The sequence below is a fragment of the Leiobunum rupestre genome, chromosome 5 (genome assembly GCF_980474605.1).
Source record: "Leiobunum rupestre chromosome 5, qqLeiRupe1.1.hap1, whole genome shotgun sequence".
Lineage (NCBI taxonomy): Eukaryota > Metazoa > Arthropoda > Arachnida > Opiliones > Sclerosomatidae > Leiobunum > Leiobunum rupestre.
The window spans coordinates 16797052-16821393 of NC_143388.1; the positions used below are offsets into that span (position 1 = coordinate 16797052).

The 24342-nt window shown below is 44.1% G+C and overlaps 3 protein-coding genes across 3 annotated transcripts in view; 2 read left to right on the forward strand and 1 right to left on the reverse strand.

Moving 5' to 3' along the window:
* Window positions 1-16365, forward strand: part of LOC149943652 (teneurin-m-like) — a 71393-nt gene extending 55028 nt beyond the window's left edge. Inside the window, exons 6-26 of the mRNA XM_090176134.1 lie at window positions 34-1935; window positions 2449-2726; window positions 2796-2907; window positions 2985-3089; window positions 4072-4266; window positions 4330-4539; window positions 4614-4799; window positions 4862-5008; window positions 5488-5695; window positions 7684-7710; window positions 8026-8145; window positions 8570-8846; window positions 8918-9185; window positions 9260-9400; window positions 9481-9730; window positions 9804-10039; window positions 10101-11303; window positions 11376-11641; window positions 11704-12012; window positions 12082-13684; window positions 13753-16365. Coding sequence (XP_090032260.1) covers window positions 34-1935; window positions 2449-2726; window positions 2796-2907; window positions 2985-3089; window positions 4072-4266; window positions 4330-4539; window positions 4614-4799; window positions 4862-5008; window positions 5488-5695; window positions 7684-7710; window positions 8026-8145; window positions 8570-8846; window positions 8918-9185; window positions 9260-9400; window positions 9481-9730; window positions 9804-10039; window positions 10101-11303; window positions 11376-11641; window positions 11704-12012; window positions 12082-13684; window positions 13753-14627 — 8918 coding nt within the window. The 3' untranslated portion in view covers window positions 14628-16365. The remainder of the gene's footprint in view (window positions 1-33; window positions 1936-2448; window positions 2727-2795; window positions 2908-2984; window positions 3090-4071; window positions 4267-4329; window positions 4540-4613; window positions 4800-4861; window positions 5009-5487; window positions 5696-7683; window positions 7711-8025; window positions 8146-8569; window positions 8847-8917; window positions 9186-9259; window positions 9401-9480; window positions 9731-9803; window positions 10040-10100; window positions 11304-11375; window positions 11642-11703; window positions 12013-12081; window positions 13685-13752) is intronic.
* A 1925-nt stretch (window positions 16366-18290) lies between these two features.
* On the reverse strand, window positions 18291-20654 carry LOC149943653 (uncharacterized). Its single transcript, XM_090175722.1, has 4 exons — window positions 20453-20654; window positions 19434-19522; window positions 18653-19178; window positions 18291-18595 (listed from the first exon to the last, which is right to left on the reverse strand). Exons 2-4 carry the CDS (start codon window positions 19458-19460, stop codon window positions 18387-18389), a joined length of 762 nt encoding a protein of 253 aa, XP_090031848.1. The 5' UTR covers window positions 19461-19522; window positions 20453-20654; the 3' UTR covers window positions 18291-18386.
* A 1666-nt stretch (window positions 20655-22320) lies between these two features.
* Window positions 22321-24342, forward strand: LOC149943654 (uncharacterized). The gene is made up of 3 exons (XM_090175347.1): window positions 22321-22339; window positions 22401-23945; window positions 24003-24342. Exons 2-3 carry the CDS (start codon window positions 22415-22417, stop codon window positions 24203-24205), a joined length of 1734 nt encoding a protein of 577 aa, XP_090031473.1. The 5' UTR covers window positions 22321-22339; window positions 22401-22414; the 3' UTR covers window positions 24206-24342.

Here is a 24342-nt window from a genome sequence, read left to right on the forward strand (position 1 = left end):
GCTTTTGCCCTCGTTCTATTTTTCTCCGTCCAGCCGATTCGATACTGAGTGGGCAATACGCGAGTATTCCAAACTGTCCTGTGATGGTAGATGATATGGGAGTAATCGCCGAAGGCACGAGACTTAAAAGTACGTATGACTATGAAGAAGAGCATTTCCCCCCGCTCGACTCTGACCGACCTAGGGTCAGAGTGATCAGGGATGCCCAGCCGGACGACGACCCTTCGTCTATTGATACACTTTTTAGCGACGCCTTGGGCAGCGGGGAGCCTGCCGCTCTCAATCTGCGAGGCGACGAAGTTAGGCATACCGATTCTCAAATTAGCGTAGGTGGTAGTCAAGATAGCTTAGAGCCGGTAGCGAAGAGCCACGTGGAAGACGAGTCGCGATATATGTCCTCGAGGGCTCCGATGGAGGAGATGAGACTGCCACTGAAGAAAGCGCCTTCTAAATTGGTCCATGACCAGGATTTGACTCGACTGCCATCCGAACGTATAAACGCCCATTTTAATGACGAACCCTTGGGCAAAGAAATTCGAGAACACGCTCATTTGGATAAAGTCAGTCATCATGACGGTCATGAGGATAAAGGAACCCAGGATAATAACCATATGAGCGATGGAAGTAACGACGGTATTCATTTTGGTAAAGGTAGCCACGTCATTGATATCTCGAGTAAGAAATCGAATGTTCACTCGTCTAAAGAATCGAATGAACACGATAAAACAATATTTCACGGAGGTCACGTTCAGGCTGATCATCACGATATTTTGTACAAACAAGAACATCACCATTCGAAACCAAAGATCCACACTGGACATCACCCGAAATTGCCGGCGATGGAAGAAATAAGGTTGTCTCCTATGAAAGGCGTTGGAACTCACGCAGTTACGACATTGGAGACGTTAGATGAGGCCTTGAAAGAACCTCGTACGACGACCCGCAACCCGGTCCACAAAGAATTGGTTGAGGAAGATTTAATCGTTGATGACGGGCAGTCGAGGAAAGCAAGCTCAGCCAAGAGCACTTACTCGAAGCACGTTGAAATAGATCCAACCATACCTCCACCCAAATCCATGGAGCTTTTCAAAGTCAATAGGTATATTAAGGAAACGACTACGAAGCTAACCGTTGTCTCCGAAGAGTTTCGTAGCTCTAAACCCAAAGACATCGTAACTGAAATTGCCACGGATAAGGCACCCACTACGACCCGTGATCCGGTTAAACACCACGCGAGAACAACCAAGGATTTCCATCATAGAGAAACCACAACCGCTTGGTCCTCCGGACACGAGCAGGCGCCTACTACCTCTAAGAAACCCCATAAGACCACTGTCCGTTATTTGGACGAGAAAGGATACGCCTCAACTACTATCCCGGGAAATCAAACGCCGAGTTTGGAAAGTCATCCTCTCTTAACTAGCCAAAGTACAACAATAGATCCTTCCAGGACCGATTCGATGGAAGACAAGAATATACAACGCGACGATGTGGCCGCGTACGTCGTCCTTCCCGTGACGGCCGACGTCAACACAACCGACAACGAAATCAATTCCTTCTCCACCAATTCTCATTATCCACCACCGTTCTTGTACATACCGGAAAAGTCTTCGGAAAATGACGTGGATGATTCGGTTAATTTGGTCGAACAACCTTACACTTCTACGGCTAGTGGCGCCACCGTTAAATCAAATCCGAATCCGGATAGTACGGATCTTAACCAACCCGCTCTGTTTTCACCGAAAACGAATGACCTTGGTACCGAAGACTATTCGGATTCGACGACGGATGAAACGGATCCAATCGAATCCGACCGCGTAAATTGCGTGTTACCTAACCTCAACTTTGGACCTTTCTGTAGCTGCCAGATTACCTTAGCTACCGAAACCGATGACGGTACAGTTGACGAAGATGGCGTGACGGTTTCCGTGGCTGGTAAGTGGATGAATGTGTGATGTCACGTAAATGCATGGCTTTAGCTCCGCCTAAGTACTTCTCTTCCTCCCTCGTTCGGAAGCGCCGGAGACAAATGTGTCGAGAATGCATGAGCAAGCGCTGCCCTTGGTTGTTGACATTGTATTCCCAAGGCCAATTACCGGAAAACCACCGTCGACTAACACGACTCGTGATTCTACTAACACGGAAATGACAAATGCCAACGATTGTGGCGAAGATGAAAAATGTTTTTGAATAGAAATATGGAAGACTATGATTGACTGAATGCGTTACGAAGGAACGAAAAACGAATACGCTATGGCTTATATTGGTGTTATCGTAGTTATTAACTATTTAATGATCTTCTAACCAAATTCCAACCTTTATAGTGAGAAATTGGCCCATTCCTGATAAAGTTAGTCGAATCTTGTTCCCGTACTAAAAACAAGCTCGTTGGACCTCGCGCGTTGGTCGAATGTCATTTTCAATGTTGTCTCGCCATTTGTTTTCCAGGCTCTCAGATGCTGCCCTCCAAAACAATACCACCAACTAGTGAGGCGTTTTACGAGGTTCAACTAGGGAAGAAAAATACTCATACCATACCCGCCTATGGTCATTGGAACATTCAGTTTCATCAGAGGGACCCCTCATTAGTGAAATTTAACTATTCTCTCCCCTATGGGGCTAGTCTCGGCGTCTTTGGCCGAAGAAACGACATCCCTAGTCACACGAGGTACGACTTCCTGGAAGTCCTCAGGGCGCGAGACAGGCGAGCCAAGAGATCACCCATGGTGCGTTCCTCCTCTTAAACTGCTTTTATCTAATCACGCCATCCGACTAACGAGTACATTCTTAATCAGGACTCCTTCAACGTTGAATTCATTCAATTCTTGGATCGGGGTCTATGGTACATTTCTATTTATAACGACGGTGATAAAAACCAGGACATCACTTTCGTGTCCGTGTTGACAGGTATGGGCTATTCGCGGTCAATTAGGCCTATAAATAAGTCTCGGTGACTCGTATCTAATTGAATTTCCGTAATCTAGACGAATCCAGCCTACCATGTCCTTACGACTGCCACGGACACGGTACGTGCACGACAGGACGCTGCATGTGTGATACGGACTACGCCGGAGACTCTTGCGCCTACAGTAAGTAGTTCGCTATCTTTTTTTCGCGTCTCTTTCCAGTTCCTTTCGCTTTCTAATTAGATGCCTCATTAAATCTTAGTATCCGCAACTTTTAAAACTTATTAATAGTTCGTTAGTCGGGAGGCCAATGGGTATATCGGGACTAGAAACGCGTTGAGTATGGATGCGAGGAAAGGGAGGAGATTGTTTTCATCGCGCCAGGGGCGGAAAAGAGTTCAAAAGGATATCGGGGCGAAGAGGGAAAACTGGCCATTCCCCTTAACAGAGGGCGTTCTCTAATATTACGCGTTCCCCGCTTCGTTTCACTCAATCTCTTTGGCCCTTCGCGCTCCTACAAGATCCGAGGGACATTGGGATGACAGATATTGACTAGGAGAACCCCCCCTTCCTAACTTTCCATCTCTCCTCTCTTTGCTTTCTCGGTGTACGAGGGGGGATGGACTGCTTGAAATTCGCGACTCGGGCAAACGTGATTCGGGACCCCTTTCTGCCGAACTGTCCCTAGTTAGATGACTCGTTAATTGAAGCAGGCATAGATGAAAGGCAGAATCTCGAAAAGTAATTAAAGACTCCCTCGCTCCCTTTCCGCGCCCCTCCGCCCTCTCTCCCAGGATCTCTTCGGCCTCTACTTCGCTTTGATATTTGGGTCCCCCTTAATAGCGCGCCCGGATCCGCGGAATACCAGAATCCCGAGAAGGGTTCTTTAACTATCACCTCTCAGGGACTCCTTGCTTTTAAGTTAATTTCGGGTCTTCGCTGGGATTAGCTTTAATGTTCCGTGGTCTATTCCTTTTTTAATGAGAACTTGGCATCGCCGTTTCTTATCTTTGATTTTTCCGGAGTCCATTTCCCGGAATAAATATCTTTAGAAAATTTACCAGTAGCGTTTCGAGAAGGCCTTTAATATAAGAAAAGACGAAATGGATTTGAAGTTAACTTTAAAATTAGCGAGAATTTCCGTTCAACTTTGGTTATTCCGCAGGAGTATGTCCGGTGTTGTGCAGCGGTCGTGGTCAGTACATGGGCGGCGAATGCCTTTGCAGTCCCGGCTGGAAAGGTCGAGAATGTCAAGTACGCGATGACGAATGCGAAGTTTCCGACTGCAGCGGACACGGTGATTGTATCGATGGACAGTGTCGTTGTTTTCCGGGCTACAAGGGTCAAAATTGCGAAGAAGGTACCGTACGAACTTGAGAGCTATTTCGTTTCAGTTGGTTTCAACATTTCATTCGCGATGTAGTTGACTGTTTGGACCCTGATTGTTCCGGACACGGCGTTTGCGTCAGTGGCATGTGCCTCTGTCGTAAAGGTTGGAAAGGCGCTGATTGTAACGAACCCGACAGCGAAGCTTTGCGTTGCCTGCCGGATTGTACTGGACACGGACAGTTTGACCCTGAAATGCAACGTTGCGTTTGCGACGAGAGATGGACGGGACCCGACTGTTCGCAAGGTACCATTTTGCTTCAATCGCTTCTCCGAAAAACGCTCGTACGTATATTAATGGACCATATTTTACAATAACAGAAAAATGTAATTTGGACTGCGGTCAACATGGTCACTGTCAGGGTGGTGAATGCGTGTGCTTGGACGGCTGGAGCGGAGTCAAGTGTAACGAGAAACTGTGCGACCCACGTTGTCAGGAACACGGTCAATGTAAAAACGGCACCTGTCTTTGCATTCAAGGCTGGAATGGTCAACACTGTACTCTAGGTAAGCTATTAGACCGAAAATTTAAAAACGCGTAACGTTTAACCGACGACACTCTTCCTCAGAGGGATGCGTCCGTAACTGCAACAACCACGGCGACTGCATTATGAGCGAGGAGGACTGGCAATGTCAGTGCGAATCGAACTGGAACGGGCCCGATTGCAGCGTCCCTTTAGAGAAGAATTGCGACGACAGACTGGACAACGATAACGGTACAGAGCGTTCGTTATTTTTAATGGAACGGACAAGCTATAATAACCTAGCCCCGCTGTAGAAAAAACCCTTTCTATTGAGGGGAATTTATTAATATCAAACTTAACGAGCGAGCGCCATCTATTAGATTTAATAGGCGAAATCCGACGCCGTATATTACTATTAATAATCCGTTGAGATATTGAAAGCATAATTCATCCGCCTTCGCCCTTAGCAACTTTATTTCTTTCCCCCCCACACGCCCCCCTTTTTCTATATGACGCGGCTAACGATGTAAGCTATCTTTACGAAAATAGCCCTTTGCTGGGAAGCCTTCTTTTTCTGGGGTAGAGGAAAGGGCAGGCACTATATTACTAGGGTCCGTGGGACGACGCGATATCTGGCTTGTATCTCCCGCGTGGAGGCTTTGTTAAGGAGGCCTTGCCGAGTAATGAGTACAATTTGTTTCTCTTTTTCATTCCCACCCTCCTTCTTCCAGATGGTCTGATTGACTGCGCGGACAGTGAGTGCTGCCAAAGCAAGGCCTGTCAGAGCAATCCGCTCTGCTTTTCGTCCGCTGACCCACTGGACATTCTGTTACGCAAGCAGCCCCCCGCCGTGACCGCTTCTTTCTTCCAACGGATGCAGTTTCTCATCGAGGAGGACTCCGTGCAGAGCTACGCCAGAAAAAGTTCTTTCAACGACAGGTAGGAGGCGCTTTTTTCACCCCTTACTATTCTTTTATTCCTAGTGTTTATTATTAATATTCCACCGACGTCCGTGGTATTTGTATCGATTTTTTCCAACTAATTTCTTTATTCTACGATCTGAATTGAGCTTACCCCTAAGCTATCCGTGGTAAATATAGCGGACGGTTTTAGGACGCAATTGTTACTCTGTCTAGAAGTTTGACATTTATTTTTTGTCAATCGAAACTTCTGTAAAATTTTCGATCCGTCAAAAATAGCAATGCGCAAATGGAGAAGGGGCCGATATCGAAATACCAAACAATCGATTGTGTAAGTTCAATTTTAAATAGTGGTAGTATGTTACGCTTTATCCGGTATTTTAGTCAAATCACGGTTTATATATTTCCACAGGTTAGACTACTTGTACCTTCATACGTGCTAGCGTTTTGAGCCTCTTAAGTTCCTCTGACAGGCAACCCAGTTTTCTACTATGCTACTGGTACGCCCTCTAATGTATATAAACAGTACTAATTAATTTATTACAAATTAAATTTTTATAAATTTTAATTATAAATACACATGAGCTACCGTATTTATAATTTGATAATATGTATTTAAAAATTTATTAATTATCTAAGATACATTTAAATTTAAAATATAGGTGGCGCTCCATTTTTAAATATAAATATTATTTTAACAATAGTTGATTATAGTTCAGAAACTTTAATCAAGCCGGCGCTGTAGGCGCGAAGTAGATTTTTTCAAATTCTCTAAACGCGGGAGTAGCTCATAAGCGTCCATCTCTGAGCCGAAGTAGTCTAACCCGTTAAATATATAAACCGTGGTCAAATCATATACTAAATGCTTAAGCGGACGACAAATATCTGTTTATTTTTGGTGCCCAAGGGTGAAATTGGCACCATCGACCGTATTTCGAAGTACCTCATTAAAATCATTTACGTCGGCATTACGGACCACCACGATTTTGAATTTGACCAATACTATCGATAGTTCGATATTTCAATAGCCTCTTCTGCACACGCGCACTGTCATTTCTGACGAATCATGTTTTTTTTGTCATTTTTGATTTTATACAGAATGGATATAATAATTTTTTTTTAAATATTTTAATGTTATGCCATCAATATACACAAATACATTTTACCAGAAGTAAATGAACCGCAGTTATCGAAATAGCGCTCAGAATGTGAGGGCGTTTTCCTTATGAAATGATGAGAAAATCGAGTCAAATAAAAGCTAATTTCCATCAACGTCTTTAGCCGTGATAAATTTCACTTGGGAATTGTGGGTTTAGCTATATCTATGAATAAAAAATGATTTCATAAAAAAACAATAACGTTTTTTTATCGGCCTAGGAGCGCGCAAAATTTCAAATTCGAGGTCAAAATGTAACTTCATAGGGAAAACGCCTCCAACATGGGGAGTGTAGCAGTCTGATAGCTAAGGTTCATTTACTTTTGATTTTACTCAAATCAACATAACTGCATTTTTTTTGTCATGTTCCCAACCAAATTTGTCAAACAGGGATATTAGCCATTGAATTCTTCAGTTATTCTTTTGAACCCTTGAAACAAATCAAGATCAAAATAGAACTAATGCATTTTCAGTTTAATTTTTTTTAAATTTATAGTTTTAAACGACCCAATGGTGATTTTCCATAAAAAAATTCAGAGCAATTAAGTTAATCAAATAAAAATAAATCAAATTTTGTTACTGATACGCGGCTAATAAAATAGCTGCGATTGTGTTAATTTATTTTTATTAAAACAACCGTAATACCTGAAAATAGAGAATTGAAATAGCTACTTTCAAAGCTATAATTAAATTCAACCTTTTCTGGGCTGGTTTTCTCCAAAGCGAATGTACTAATATCCACCACTTTAAACCCTAACTAATCGAATGAAATCGCGGCGAATATTTCATTCCATTACAACTACTAATCCCGACTAACCACTCTTTCATTTTCTATCTTTCGCTGCCTGTAGCATGTTTTGGAATCATTTTAACGCAAGGTAGGTGTAAAATACGAACATTATCCCTTCCACTTTGTACAGCTTTGCTGCCCGCTCTTACCGTTATAAATCGTGGCAAATTGACCCCGACTCTTCCACCCGCTTTAAATCGTTTCTCTCCCTAATCCCGGCCATTTTCTCCTCGCGTGGAGCTTAGTAATAAGCGTGGTGCTAGAACGATACTTTGTTGTCGACGCTTCACCTTGGAAATATAATTTCAATCCATCAGCGAATGTTTCGCTGTACTTAGCTTAAGTCTTCCCTCGTTTACCGAGATTGCCTCAAACTCTAACGAATTTCCGCGTTTACATTTAGCCGCGCCTCGGTTATACGAGGTCAAGTGGTGAGCCCTTCCGGCAGTGGTTTGATGGGCATTCGAGTCGGAGTCGCTACTGATCCACTGTTTGGATTCACCGTTACCAGAGAGACCGGTTGGTAAGTAGCGAATCCTTCGTCATAATGTCTTTTATTTACGTCGCCTGCGAGAATGTTTGCCAACGTCCTCCGTCATTTATCCGGAGACGGTTTCCCGGATATACTTTTCCCTCCGTAGATTAATGGTGAAAATTGGCCCCTAAGCTCCGCTCGATCCGGTTGTTTGTTATTTCCGATAATTGTTTCCTCGCGGAGTTGATCTTGGAATAATTAGAATGTTCCCTCGACCCCTTTTACTTTGCTTTTCCGAGAATGATGATAGGGAGTTTAGTTACGGTTATTTATTAAAGTAGCGAGATTAAATTTTCATTACGTTATCGGCTTGGGTTACCCCAGGAAAGTAGAGATGATGAGGGATGTTTGGCAAATGATTTTTCGGGCTTAACTACGTGGTTTTAACTATCGGGGTTTGATCCTCGCGTAGGTTCGATTTGATGGTTAACGGCGGTGGCGCGGTAACGTTACATTTCCAACGCGAACCGTTCAAGCCCCACGAACGCACTGTGGTTGTGCCGTGGAACGAAATTATCGTCATAAATAAAGTCATTCTATCCGTTGACGAAACCAAAAGGGCAGAGTACAAATCCCCAGTCTGTCAAGACCACGATTTCGATAGTATGAAACCGGTGGTTTTAGCTACTTGGAAACACGGCTTCCAAGGTGGATGTCCCGAACGAAGCTCAGTCCTTGTCGAATCTCAAGTAAATAATATTTCATACCTAGCAATTTTAGCGTCCCGTTGGTATTCTTTCTAATTCGCCGTTTGTATCAGGTGGTTCAAGAAAGCGTGGCCATACCGGGAACGGCGTTGCATTTAGTGTACCACAGCAGTCGAGTCGGTGGTTACCAGTCTACCATCCAACTTCAGTTGACGCCCGATACGATTCCTCCAACATTGCGACTTATTCATCTACGAATTTCCATCGAAGGAATCTTGTTCGAGAAAACCTTCGAAGCCGATCCTGGTATCAAGTTTACTTACGCTTGGAATCGCAGAAACGTTTACAGACAGAAAGTGTACGGCGTTACCACCGCTGTTGGTAGGTGCCCTTTGCCCTTTGAGGTCGTTGTACGTTTAGTACTCGAGTAACGAATTGAACCTTAATTCCCGCAGTTTACGTTGGGTACGAGTACACGACCTGCCCCTACGTGATATGGGAAATTCAAACGACGCAAGTTAGCGGACACGATATGAGTATATCGGATATTGGAGGATGGAATCTGGACATTCATAACAGATACAATTTCCACGAAGGTATGTGTTCTTAAATCAAACTTTTTATTGTAATTTTGTAGATAAATGTATCTAATCAATAACGTAAAACGCGTCTGTAGGAATTTTACAAAAGGGAGACGGTACCAACATATATCTTCAAAACAAACCAAAAGTGATGCTCAACTCGATGGGTAATGGGCAGCAAAGACCTCTTCATTGCGACAAATGTGACGGAGTTGCTAAAGAACAACAATTGTTGGCACCCGTTGCTTTAACCGGTGGGCCAGATGGCAGTGTTTACGTTGGGGATTTTAATCTTATAAGACGAATCACTCCCGATGGTGTTGTTAAAACGGTAGTTGAATTGAGGTAAATTAAAACCAAAAAAAAAATTATTACCGTTTAGCAATGTTTCTATAACAATTTTCCATTACTATTTTAGCGCTGCCCAAGTGGCCTATCGCTATCATTTGGCAATCGGACCCGCCGATGGTAAGCTCTACATATCGGACCCCGAGAAACATCAAGTATTGCGGGCCATAGATCTATCCGTAATCCCTGATGTCACCAAAAACACCGAGGCTGTGGTTGGAAACGGTGGTCGATGTCTACCTGGAGATAAACTCTTGTGCGGTGACGGTCGACCAGCGAGGGACGCGCAGTTAGCTTATCCTAAAGGTAATTACACACCCATTACCGTAGAAAACCATAGATTCTAACGGATACTTCTACTATTTAGGAATTGCCATATCTCCTTACGGCGAGATATACATCGCTGATGGTACGAATATCAGAATGGTAGATCGTGGCGGTATAATCCACACTCTAATCGGCGATCACTACCATAAAAGTCACTGGAAACCTATTCCGTGCGGCCGAACAGTACCAGCGACTCAAGTTAGTCTAAGATGGCCGACCGAATTAGCAATCAACCCTCTCGACGGTTCCCTCCACATTTTGGACGATCACATGGTCTTGAAACTGACCCAAGACAAGAGGTTGAAGATCGTCACCGGTCGCGCTATGCACTGCCCCACGTCTCCCCAAGGAAGAGAAAAGAGCGATTTGGCGACGGAAGTTTACTTGGAATCTCCCCAGAGTATCACTTTTGGGTCCAACGGTGATTTGTACGTCGCGGAAAGCGATTCCCAAATGGTGAACAGAGTCAGAGTCGTCGGTAGCGACGGTCGTATTTATAAATTCGCGGGTGCCGAATCGAAATGCAGTTGTTTAGATATCAACTGCAAATGTTTGGACGACGACCATTTCTTGGCAGCCACGTCGAAATTGAATACTATATCTTCGATCACCATGACGCCCAACGGTCATCTGCACATTTGCGACAGGGGTAATCTGAGAATTCGGTCGGTGATGGCGTCTCTACCTAAACCGAACCAACAACAAGAGTACGAAATCTACGCTCCGGAAACGCAAGAAGTGTACGTTTTCAACCGACACGGCCAACACATTTCCACCAAGAATATCCTGACTGGTAAAACGGTGTACACGTTCTCTTATAACGTTAACACTAGTTTTGGTAAACTGAGCAGTATCACTGACGCGGCTGGAAATAAGATCTACATTCTCAGGGACTACAATAACCAAGTGAACTCAATCGAGAATACGCAGGGTGGAAAATGTCGTTTGGAGATGTCCAGAATGAGAATGCTGCAGAGTTTTACAACCCCTGAGAATTTCAAGACTATGTTCGACTATCACGGAAGTACCGGTCTTATAAAGAGCAAAATGGATAGTTCCGGTAGGGCTTACGTCTACGGTTACGACGCCTACGGCAGACTGGTTAAGGCCGTGACTCCCAGCGGACAAATTATCGCTTTAATCTATAATTTGAGCATTAAGGGCGCTTCGGTTACCGTCACGAGAAACGATAAAAATCCCATTTCTCTGTTGATCAAAGGCTCCGACGTGTCCACCAGAATTGGTACGTAGTAGACTATTTAAACATTTTTATTAAACCATACTGTCCGCTAATGCCTCGCTAATATCTTTTAAGGTTTGGTCGAAGAAAGGATTACTCAGTATCCGGATGGTAGCATCGTAGTGACGTCTCAAGACTCGAGTTCCTCGACAACGGAGACCGTCCCCAGTCCCGTGCTGTCCGATCTGAATCCGATTCTCGGCGAGACATTCCCCGTTCCGGCCAAGATGAAGCTGCTCCTCAGCGACGCTGTTATGCAGCGTATTGAGTGGCGTTACTATCTGCGTAAGGAAGGGAAAGGATCCAGTCGTCAAGTTACTCAAGTTGGACGAAAGATGAAGGTATGTTTTACCAGTGTTTCTTCATACAGATCCAACGATTCTCATTTTTCGTCTTGAAATAGGTGAATGGCGAGACTTTGTTAGCGGTCGAGTTTGACAGGGAACATTTTAGCGAAACTGTCTTTGATCGCAACCAAGTGGCCTTGGTTAAAGTTAAGTACAATGAGCCTGGAAATCCTTTGCGTTGGGACCCAACCATGAATATTACCGGAGTCGAATTAGAGTATGATCGTTTTGGAAGGCTCGCTCGTTGGGAACGCGGTCAACTCTCCGAAAGATACTCTTTCGACATTAAAGGTCGCCTGGCCGAAGTTCGCTACGCGGACAATAGCGGAGTTATGTACAAATACGACGATACACCCTCTACTTTGGTAATTTAGTCTACTTTTTATTTCGCCTCTTATATATTCGTTTTTTGAGAGTACGTTTTGGTTTTTTAGCCCAACGAGATAATTCTTCCAAGTGGCAGTCGTTATCTACTTCGTTACGACAACTTTGGAAGCCTCGAAGCGATCGTGACTCCGAATGGCCATAAGCACGAAATTGCGACGCAAACTTCGTTAGGATTTTACAAGCTACTCTACTTAGCTCCACTTGTCAAGCATCCGTTCGTGATTCACTACAACGACAGAGGTCAAGTTATTTCTAAAATGTATCCCAAGAACAAAGGACGCGTCGTGTACGTTTACAACAACGAAGGGCGCCTGGAAATTGAACTTTGCGGCGACGAGAAGACGGAATTTCACTACCACGAACAAACCGGCATGCTCAAGAGCATTTACAAAGCCCTCCCGGACATTGATTTCTTGAAGGCCGACTACAGGTATCAAGGGGCCTTGATTAAGGAAGAGAAACACAGGTACGGCAGCAGAAGCGGTTTGGACGGCGCCAAATTCAAGTTCAAATACGAAGGTCGTTTGGCGGGTGTCGAAGTCGAGATCAATGGAAAAACTAGCATCGAGACCAAATACAGATTTAACGGAGAGACCGGAATGCTGGAACAAATTCATCAGTTCCTGATCCACCAGTTGAAAATCAACAGTTTCTTCATTCAAGACGAATCGAGGCAGTATTCGAAATCAATCGGCTTAGACAGCTACGGAAGGCTCGTTCAGACTACAATTACAATATGGAATAAGGAAGTTTACTCCATGTTCCTCCTTTACGACAATCGTAATCGAGTCACGCGTAGCACCGTCAAATTGGGTACCACTAAAGACATTGTCAAAAACTACACTTACACTTTGGATGGCTTCTTGGAATCCTGTTCGGAAAGCAACACTTGGCAGTTTATTTACGATATCAATGGTAACATGAAAAGTCAGTGGGAAGGTCAAAGGCAATTGACTCTGCGATACGACGACGGAGATCGATTGATTGGTTACGGAGATGTTGAACTGTACGTCGTGGACTCCAGGGGTTTCGTCGTTCAACGAGGGGAGGAGAAATTCAGGTTTAACGCTAAAGGGGAGATGACCTTAGCCTTCGAACTTCACCAATACGAAGTGCGGTACACTTACGACGCCTATTCGAGATTGGTAGCCAGACGAGACCATCGAGGCAACTTAACTCAATATTTTTACGCCAACCCCGCCAAACCGAGCCAAGTTACCCACGTTCATTTCCCGAAAGATGGCTCTACGTATTTACTAATTTACGATACGCACGACCATTTAATCCACATTCTTCATGGAAATAACAAGTACTACGTAGCCACTGACCATCTGGGAAGTCCCGTTGCCGTTTTTGACGCGGAGGGAAAACTTATCAAGGACATTAGAAGAACTCCCTTTGGCAAAGTATTTTTTGACACCAATCAGGACTTCTTCGTTCCCCTGGACTTTCAAGGAGGACTTCGAGATCCTCAAACTCAACTTATCCACTTCGGTGGTCGCGTGTACGATCCTCACGGCGCGCAATGGTTGACACCCAACTGGGAGAAAATTCCGGATCTTCTCAAGGAACCGTACAAAATCAATTTGTACCGATTCCACGATAATGATCCCATCAATCCGCCAAACAAGGATGACTTGCATTTGTCAGGTAATATAGAGTAATTTCAGTCTGCTTTTTGGGTTTCCTTTAATAAGTGTTCCTTTTAAAACTCTTAGAAATGCCCGAATGGATGTCGTCTCTGGGATTCGACTTGAAATCGATGGTAATTCAACCGCGCCAGGCTTACGACCATCAAGTTTCGTTGCGAAACCGCGAAAGCTTACCCACCATCTCGGGTTTGAGTTGCGTCGCGGAAATAGTCAAGGGCGAATTCCGTCGTTTTACGACCATGCCCAAAACGGAAGTCAGGGTGGACAACCTCTTCTTAGGCAGTATTAATTTCCGCATCGCCAATTTGCCCTCGGTACTCGGCGACGGTATCTTGATTTCACGTAAATTGAACCGAGCCCTGGTTCACGTGGTCAACGACGCTAGTCCAATCTTGCGCGACGTCGTCGCGTCAGTCTTCAACGAGACGTACATGGTGGACTTCTCCTTTTCCCAACTGGGACAGGACATGTTCTTCTTCGTTCAAGAAGCCAAGGACAAAGCCCAGGAGGACTGGGACCAACTGCAGAGGTTGGGCACCCTATTCAACGTCACGTTGCAACAAGTCGACAGCAGCGAGGCCGTTGGTAGCGGCCAAGTCGATTTGAAAATGCACAGCACCAGCGTGGTTCTCAATATCCGTTACGGGACCAATTTGGACGACGAGAGGCGGCGCTTGTTGCGTTCCGCCCGTCGCAAGGCCGTGGAAGAGGCTTGGCAGCTCGAGGCGGATCTAGTACGCGGAGGGTACAAGGGTTCGAACGCGTGGACTAAAGTCGAAAAAGACGAGCTACTCGCGTCGGGGAAAGTCTCCACCTATTACGGAACGGACATTTACGACATCACTAAGTACCCCCAACTGGCGGATGACCCCACAAACATAGTTTTCAAGAAGGAAAATAGCAGGAAAAAGAGAAATAGATCTCGACGGCCAAAATTATAATCCATTCTTCGCGAAATGGGTTGTTTTTCTCGATAATCTAGTCCGCCTCAGCGGCAACAGGGTGTTTAAGGAATAAAAAACTCTTTTTATTCGCTAATGATTAAAGAAAGTTATTGAAACTTTAAAAAAATACCATTCATGGTATAAAGACGGAAAAACGTGAAATAAATTTTTCTTTTAATATATATATATCTAATTATATAAGAAAAAATTACGTACGTGAAATGTGTTAAAGAAAATTTAAAAGATAAAAAAATTAGACGAACTTATTCTTAGGCCTAAGGACAAATTACTTCTATCTTGTTCTCGAGAAGAAAGCTGCTATTTTTGGTAATGTTTGAACGTGCATTTCAAGAATATAACTTAGTTGGAAAGAGAGTTTAAATTCGGCGTGTCACTTTACGACTTTTAACTACGCGAAAAAAATCTCTCTTACCTGGACACTGGCTGATCAAATGAACTGTCACGCGGGTTATCGCGGCTTCCTCTAATTCTCTAGTTACGTCACGGCCAGGGGGCGCTACGCTCCTAACTCTGGTTCAACACTCGGATAGACATTAAACGGACGTGGTTGATTCAAGCCACACCTATTCTTGGAATCATCGTGACAAAAAACTACGAAAGATGGCACTCGATAACACTGACAGTTTTTGAATAAAATAGCGTAAGTCGGATCATATTTCCGAAATAATACGCCGATAATCGCTAATCCTTTATATTTACCAAAGATATTGTAAATGTATTTAATGAAAAACATAAAATGGCGTTTTTTAGACCAAGATTTTACCATCCAGAGTTTAAGATTAAAAAATCTGATAATGATGTCTTATTTAATTAAAAACAAATCGTGAAAGGATATTTAATATCTGTTTACCTCCCTCCCGGCACCCGTTCTCACCCCGCTTAAATATAATCGTCATCCATTAATTTATCATTAAATTTGTGTATTTAATTTTTAACTTTAACTCTCAACTTAGTGCTGGACATTTGTTTTGAGTTTTTAAAACTACAATGACAATATGGATTAACCGAAGAAGCTAGGTCGCTTGACCCGGATGGAATCACCGTCGACCACCTTGACCACCTTTTCCCCGAAAGTCTTCATTTGTCGTAGTTGGCTTCATATTTTTGCGTTCTCGAACGAGTTGTGGTGTGACAGACAATTGCAAGTGCCTTAATGTGAATGTGAACCTAGTATTTAAGTTTTAAAACTCCCTCCTAGGTAATCCCCCTCTAAGAAAAAAAAACTACGTTTAAGGACGAAAACATTTTACCCTCGGTAATCTCTGAAAGCATCTTACGGTACCGACAGATGTCAGTATAGTATCTAGAGCACTCGTGTAAATATTAGTGACCTGTCGAAAAAAAACCGTTCTTAAGAAATACAACGGCAAATGCTCCTGTATTTGCTAAAACTATAAAACAAAAAAAGTACATTATTTATCCCGAAAATGTCCTCTTTGAAAAAACAAAACGCGTTAAAAAAATTTTAAGCGTTTAAAAGTTGAGCGAAGGTGCCAAAAATTGATAAAAAAAAACCAATTTGTTATTAACAAAGAAGTATATGGCTTTTGAAGACAAACAAAAAAATGTGGAATGATTTTGTATGCACAAGCGTAATTCCTCCTCCCACTTGTAAGTTAACTAATGTTCTAATGGAGCTCTATTTGTACTTAAAGAAATCTCCTCATCTCCTCATGTGCAAAAAATACTCAAATAAATGATTTCGTGAAAAAAATCCGCTTTTTTTCATTAACCTATAATATAATAGATATATTCAGTTGCAGGTTAAGAAAGGCAAAATATCTAGTATATTTGGCGGAAAGATACTGGCACCTAGGAGCAACAAACACAGCACTGCCTACACAAGGAGAACGCAACCCGTCAAAAGTCGTGTATTTTCTTGCGTACAGTTTTCATTGGTTATACGCTTTAGCGCCTGCTGCCGTCGGAAGGGGAAAATTTAGAAATTGTCTTCTCCCCCGCCCGTAAAACGTTCAGCGTAAAGGTTCGTCCAATGAAATTTGTACACAACACTACGTTAGCGTGTTTAAAGGCTAGCTGAGTTTCCCTTGTGTTTGTTGCTCCTAGCTGGCACAAATTTCCTGTAAATCGGGGGCGGGAATTTTGAAATTGGCCTGTTTACGATTGAATTTCTCAGTATACGGGCGCCCGTTATATAATTATGGAAAATACCGTCTATTGAGTTATATTTCAAAGTGATAATTAATTAGTATAGATAAGAACTAAGAACAGTATTACAAGTGAGGCATACCTACACAATTCAGTTTGGCGAGTCCAGGGTAAGTATAGAACGGGGTGATGACGAGATTACTTCGTTGACGTACATAATCGTGCGATTTGGTGATGGCTTAGGAGAATAATACTAATCTAGTCAAAAACCTTAAGGTTGAAATCCGCAAGGTCCTCCACCTTAACACAAAACGGTTTCCACGCCGCGGGGGGGCCCCGAGAACTAGGGGCCCCAAACGTTTATGATTAAAATCGGTGCTATTTAAAAGGGCCCCGAGTTGTTTTTCGCGGGAGTTCCTAGTTACGCCTCTGAAAGGGACGTTAGTCCTTATGCAAGGTCCGGGTATAGAGCACCTACCCGAGCACTTGCTATATTATCTCGAGTCAGAATGAAGCCGATTTTACCACCTCGTATGTCAAAAACTATAGGTCGTATCAAAACAAGTGATGTATCGTTTGAAAGGTAACAGGCAGTCAGGCACGCGACAAACATATACGAATTCCATCGAACAGGGTTTACGCGACGTTTCTTAGTAATGGGGCACAGTTAATGTACGACTTTTGACGGGCTGCGTCCTCCTTGTGTAGGGAGCTGTGTTTGTTACTCCTAGGTGACTACAAGATTTGAATATCGTAGTCTTGACGTTGCCACTCGGTTCCAATAAGATTTGAAGCTGTCGACAATATAGTCTACGACAGCATACTTTCAAAATATTACAGGAAGTGTTACTGAAATTTGTAATACCTTTCGAATATAGATTGTTCTTTTCAATCGAAAATAATAAATTGAAATAATAAAACTAAGATAAAACTAAATACAAAATATCGGTATCTGGTATTCAATAGTTTTGACAAAAACTTCTATAAATTAAGTAAATTTTTCATTACTAAAATTAATTACCAAAAGGTAAAATAACTTTAATTTAATTCAGAAACATTCGTACAGTAGGTCAATTAAAACATCTTATCTTGTGAAGACTCCCTTCCCTTTCACTATCTCAAGCTTAAAGAAAAACGTCGCAACCAATTAAGTTACGAGTTGATGACGATGGGGAAACCGAGTCTTCACAACAGAAGTAGCAAAGTTCACCATCTGACTTACAAAATCGATCCATTCTTTTGCAGAATGGTATTAAATTATGTGGATCGAAAGAGCTGTTGCGTTTAGTTCGCAGTCCTTGACTTGAAATAATAAGCTCAGCTAAAATATATGTTATGGCAATAAGATACTTCATGAGGAACAACTATTTGCTGTATCGCCAACAAATAGTACTCAGTCACAGTGCTTAATTTAATTTGTTTTCTTTAGAAAGCTAAGAGATGGTCTAGACGTTTAAGAAATTAGGCTTATAACAAAATACATAACTAGTGAGAGTACTAATAATTTATTCATGCTATTTAAAAAGTCCAATTCACATTATGGTAAAAACTTTGCGAGACTACCATTCAAGAACTTAAAAGCGTATTTATAAGAAGCGGGTTGTAATTTAAAAAACCCAAATAAAGTTATTGCGACCCTAGAAACCCTGTTGGCACGGCAAATCCTATAGCCGATGATGGTGGTACAATCACTTGTGGAATCGATTTCCCGGTTTCTATTAGCTGTACTGGAACCACTGGAGGAGGCATAATAACCTGCGGCTTGGATTTACCGATTTCAACCATTTCTACTGGAACAACTGGAATTTCCTGGGCAGCCGGGATCTTCACGGGAGCTGCGATGAGATTAATTAACAGGAGAAGCTCCAACACAGCTCACCTAACATACATACCCAAAGCGTGAACATAGTGCTCGACGGTGTTGCGTAGTTCGCTGGTAACTGAAACGTGACCTTCAACTTGGGGGACGCTAATAGGACTCTTGACGATTCCAGCCAGCGTCTTCCAGACAGACATTGCGGCTTTGGCTTTCACTCCGACAGCAGCGACTCCAGCTGCCTTAGCCGCAATCAGTCCACCGGTGGTTTTGCCAACTGCTCCTCCAACTGCTAATTTCCCAGCTACCAATTTAGTGATCCCCAATTTCGCTCCTGCTACAGCGATGGCTTTACCAGCTGACAACTTCGCAGCTCCGATTCCAGAAGATATTTTAGCCACTCCCACCTTGACGCCGACTAATTTGGCACCACCTAGTCCGCTGGCCAAACCTTTCCCGGCGAGGATTTTAAAAGCTCCAATGGCAGCAGTTTTCTTGGCCAATCCCAATCCATCACCTCCGACTGCAACCTTGGTGCCCACGATGACTTTACCTCCAACTAAAGCTGCTCCTCCGAGACCAACGGCAGCTTTCTTGGCAATTCCAAGACCAGCGGCTCCAGCTGCAATTTTCGTTCCAACTAAAGCAGCTCCTCCAAGACCAGCGGCTCCGGCTGCCATTTTCGTTCCAACTAAAGCAGCTCCTCCAAGACCAGCGGCTCCGGCTGTAACTTTCGTTCCAACTAAAGCAGCTCCTCCAAGACCAGCGGCTCCGGCTGCAATTTTCGTTCCAACTAAAGCAGCTCCTCCAAGACCAGCGGCTCCGGTTGCCATTTTCGTTCCAACTAAAGCAGCTCCTCCAAGACCAGCGGCTCCGGCTGCCATTTTCGTTCCAACTAAAGCAGCTCCTCCAAGACCAGCGGCAATTTTCGTTCCAACTAAAGCAGCTCCTACAAGACCAGCGGCTCCGGCTGCCATTTTCGTTCCAACTAAAGCAGCTCCTCCAAGACCAGCGGCTCCGGCTGCCATTTTCGTTCCAACTAAAGCAGCTCCTCCAAGACCAGCGGCTCCGGCTGCCATTTTCGTTCCAACTAAAGCAGCTCCTCCAAGACCAGCGGCTCCGGCTGCCATTTTCGTTCCAACTAAAGCAGCTCCTCCAAGACCAGCGGCTCCGGCTGCCATTTTCGTTCCAACTAAAGCAGCTCCTCCAAGACCAGCGGCTCCGGCTGCCATTTTCGTTCCAACTAAAGCAGCTCCTCCAAGACCAGCGGCTCCGGCTGCCATTTTCGTTCCAACTAAAGCAGCTCCTACAAGACCAGCGGCTCCGGCTGCCATTTTCGTTCCAACTAAAGCAGCTCCTCCAAGACCAGCGGCTCCGGCTGCCATTTTCGTTCCAACTAAAGCAGCTCCTCCAAGACCAGCGGCTCCGGCTGCCATTTTCGTTCCAACTAAAGCAGCTCCTCCAAGACCAGCGGCTCCGGCTGCCATTTTCGTTCCAACTAAAGCAGCTCCTCCAAGACCAGCGGCTCCGGCTGCCATTTTCGTTCCAACTAAAGCAGCTCCTCCAAGCCCAGCGGGTCCGGCTGTAACTTTCGTTCCAACTAAAGCAGCTCCTCCCAGCCCAGCGGGTCCGGCTGTAACTTTCGTTCCAACTAAAGCAGCTCCTCCCAGCCCAGCGGGTCCGGCTGTAACTTTCGTTCCAACTAAAGCAGCTCCTCCCAGCCCAGCGGGTCCGGCTGTAACTTTCGTTCCAACTAAAGCAGCTCCTCCAAGCCCAGCGGGTCCGGCTGTAACTTTCGTTCCAACTAAAGCAGCTCCTCCAAGACCAGCGGCTCCGGCTGCAATTTTCCTTCCAACTAAAGCAGTTCTTCCAAGACCAGCGGCTCCCGCAGCAACTTTCCCAGCGACCAAAGCTTTTCCTCCAACGACAGCAAATCCACCGACTTTAGCGAGACCAATACCAGCAGCTCCAACAGCTCCCGCCGCAATTTTCTTGCCAATAACAGCTACTGTTCCGGAAACCAGGGCCTTACCCCCGATAGCAACTCCAACTGCCGCTGTTCCAGCGACCAATGCTTTTCCTCCCAGCTATGACTTTACCTCCAAGGAGAACGGGCACAGCGACAGCTTTCTTGATGACCAGGCCTTTTCCGAGGGCCAGAGCACCAGCACCTTCATCCGCAGCGACACCACCGCCAACAAGACCCTTTTTGGCGATAGCAGTTCCAAGTAGTAGTTTTGTCAAGAGCAAGGATTAGCTTCGAACTCTTGAATCAAGAGACCGACGCATTGGAAAATTACGAGACTCTTCATATTGATGTCCATGACTGCCAAACGACAATAAAATTAAGGCTACTTCAGAGTGAGTAAATTATGGCGTTAAAATAATATTTACTTAATTATATGGAATATACAAATTATCAAATGTGTAATAAATAACTAACGAATGCTATAATTACCAAAACCTCGCCACAGTATATGTCTCTCGTAGAATCGCTGTTAACACCAAACGTGTGAAATTATTACACTTGGTTCAACACACGCTACAGAACTGATGATCACTAAACGTTTCGTACGCTTTTTATACCACTCTTAGTCTCTATCTTCCCCAAATTAAGTTATATTTTATTGAGCCAAAGTTTAGTTTCTGAAGTATTTTTTACGTTTCAAAAAAATTTAGTAAATATTTTCGGGCTTTTTATCCTATGGATTGAGTAGGATCTAAAGCCTTATTTTGAACACATTTTACGTCTGTTAAAAAGATTGCTTCAAGTTTACAAATACCAGGAGTTCATTGAACTTTGAATGGGGTGTATCGGATTTACCTGTATGCCGAGGCAATTAAACCATGTACATGTTTGTTTGTTTTTATAATTTAAATGGTTAGTGAATAATTTATATTTAGTTTGGCTATAACATGATAGGTAGCGGCATCGTAGGGAGTAGATTTTATCTACATGGTAATTGCAACAGATGACGCTTCGGACGTTACAATTTACATGCCGTAGCGTGTAGACTTTGCCTCGTCTATTCAATGGTAATTGAATACTTCTAGTTTGATGAACTCCTGATAGTACTTAACAACGGTTTATACACACATAATCTGGCACCACCCTAGGACCAAATCATCTAGCGACTTTTTATGCCTATAATTCAGGTGGCCGGGTTACAATGCGTAGGACCGGTGGTGGCAAGCCCTTCATGCCACACGAGCCAACAGCCCAACTACACTCATTATTACCGTTAACCTACAAGTTTTAATGGAAAGAGGAAACCGAAAAACTCCGTTTGGGCCCACGGGTCCTATCCCTCAACCGCCAAGCGTGGCCTTATTTAAGTGAAGTATAATTTAAAGTATGTTAAGATAAAAAAGACTCTTCGGTTATTTTGTAAAAGTAAAACTTACTTTTTTTACAAGCGAAAATTTTTATTTAAATTATTGCCATAATTCCAACTAAAAATATTTTAGAACTAAAACGTAAAAAGACTATAGAAACTAAACCTACTGTACCCCTCTATAGAGCTTAGGCTAAATAAAATAACACTTTATTTGGGAAAAAGCGAGAAAAATTGAGAGCCCTTTGACCGCTATAAAAAGGAGTGAGAAACAATTTATGGCCAACAGTTCTGCGGCCTGTCTCACACAACGCACAATTGTTCTCCGATAAACTTTTCCTATAGCAGCGAATTGGTAAATATAATATTTTCTTAATATGTAATTTATGCCGGTGGATTTTAAAGTAATGATTTCTGTAATAATTAATGTAACGGTTTAATTAGATACACTTTGAAATAATTAACCTTATTGTCATTGTCCTTTGGTAGTCATCGACGTCAATATGAAGAGTCTCATAGTTTTCCTATGTGTCGGTTTCTTGATTCAAGAATTCGAAGCCAGTCCTTCACTCTTCACGAAAGGACTGCTTGGAACTGCTATCGTCAAAAAGGGTCTCATTGGTGTCGCTGCCACTAAAGGTGCTGGTGCTCTGACTCTCGGAAAAGGCCTAGTTGCCAAGAAAGCTGTCGCTGTGCCTGTTCTCCTTGGAGGTAAAGTCGTTGCTGGGAAGGTTGCTGCTGGGAAAGCTAAAGCTGGAATCGTGGGAACTATAGCAGTCGGAAAAGGCAAACTAGCGCTTGCTGGAGGAAAAGCTGTCATCGTTGGTAAGATTGCTGTAGGCAAGGCAGGAGCTGGAGTCGTTGGGAAAGTAGCTGTTGGTAAAGCGGGTCTCTCTGTTGCTGGAGGGAAAGCTTTGGTCGCTGGAACAGCGGCAGTCGGTCTCGTTAAGAAAGTTGGTGGAATTGCTTTCGGAGGGAAGGCCCTGGTTGCAGGAACAGTAGCTGTCGTTGGAGGAAAAGCTGTCATTGGCAAGAAAGCTGCTGTCGGAGTTACTGGTATTGGTCTCGCTAAAGTCGGTGGAGTTGCGGTCGTTGGAGGAAAAGCTTTGGTCGCTGGGAAAGTTGCTGCAGGAGCCGCTGGTCTCGGAATTGCCAAGAAAGCCGCTGTTGGTCTCGGAGGAGCAGCTTTAGTTGGAACGAAAATTGCAGCCGGAGCCGTTGGTCTCAGAGGAACAGCTTTAGTTGGAACGAAAATTGCAGCCGGAGCCGCTGGTCTCGGAATTGCCAAGAAAGCCGCCGTTGGTCTCGGAGGAGCAGCTTTAGTTGGAACGAAAATTGCAGCCGGAGCCGCTGGTCTCGGAATTGCCAAGAAAGCCGCCGTTGGTCTCGGAGGAGCAGCTTTAGTTGGAACGAAAATTGCAGCCGGAGCCGCTGGTCTCGGAATTGCCAAGAAAGCCGCCGTTGGTCTCGGAGGAGCAGCTTTTGTTGGAACGAAAATTGCAGCCGGAGCCGCTGGTCTTGTAATTGCTAAGAAAGCCGCCGTTGGTCTCGGAGGAGCGGCTTTAGTTGGAGGGAAAGTCGTCGTGGGCACCAAGGTTGCAGTCGGAGGTGCTGGATTGGGATTGGCCAAGAAAGCTGCTGCCATTGGAGCTGGTAAAACCTTCGGCGGGAAAGTTTTGGTCAGCGGACTAGGTGGTGCCAAATTAGTCGGCGTCAAGGTGGGAGTGGCTAAAATATCTTCTGGAATCGGAGCTGTGAAGTTGTCAGCTGGTAAAGCCATCGCTGTAGCAGGAGCGAAAATTGGAAGCGCTAAATTGGTAGCTGCGAAAGTAGCAGTTGGAAAAACCACCGGTGGACTGATTGCTAAAGCAGCTGGAGTCGCTGGCGTCGGAGTCATAGCCAAAACCGGAATGTCTGTGGGGAAGACGATGGCTGGAGTCGTCAAGAGTCCTATTAGCGTCCCCCAAGTTGAAGGTCACGTTTCAGTTACCAGCGAACTACGCAACACCGTAGAGCACTATGTTCACGCTTTGGGTATGTATGTTAGGTGAGCTGTGTTGGAGCTTCTTCTGTTAATTAATCTCATCGCAGCTCCCGTGAAGATCCCGGCTGCCCAGGAAATTCCAGTTGTTCCAGTAGAAATGGTTGAAATCGGTAAATCCAAGCCGCAGGTTATTATGCCTCCTCCAGTGGTTCCAGTACAGCTAATACAAACCGGGAAATCGATTCCACAAGTAATTATACCACCACCATCGGCTATATCCGTGCCAACCGGGTTCATAGGGTCGCAATAACTTTATTTATGTTTTTAAAATTACAACCCGGTTCTTGTAAATACGCTTTTAAGTTCTCGAATGGTAGTCTCGCAAATTTTGTACCATAATGTGAATTAGACTTTTTAAATAGCATGAATAAATTATTAAAACTCTCA

Bases quoted from the DNA above. Each gene is read 5' to 3' on its own strand.
- LOC149943653 (XM_090175722.1), bottom strand. From the start codon at position 19,460: ATGGCAGCCGGAGCCGCTGGTCTTGGA. The intron at 19,179-19,433 runs GGAGCTGCTTTA...GCTGGTCTTGGA, and splicing joins CCGGAGCCGCTGGTCTTGGA to ATTGCCAAGAAAGCTGCCGT. The intron at 18,596-18,652 runs GTATGTATGTTA...ATCTCATCGCAG, and splicing joins GCACTATGTTCACGCTTTGG to CTCCCGTGAAGATCCCGGCT.
- LOC149943654 (XM_090175347.1), top strand. From the start codon at position 22,415: ATGAAGAGTCTCATAGTTTTCCTATGTGTCGGTTTCTTGATTCAAGAA. The intron at 23,946-24,002 runs GTATGTATGTTA...ATCTCATCGCAG, and splicing joins GCACTATGTTCACGCTTTGG to CTCCCGTGAAGATCCCGGCT.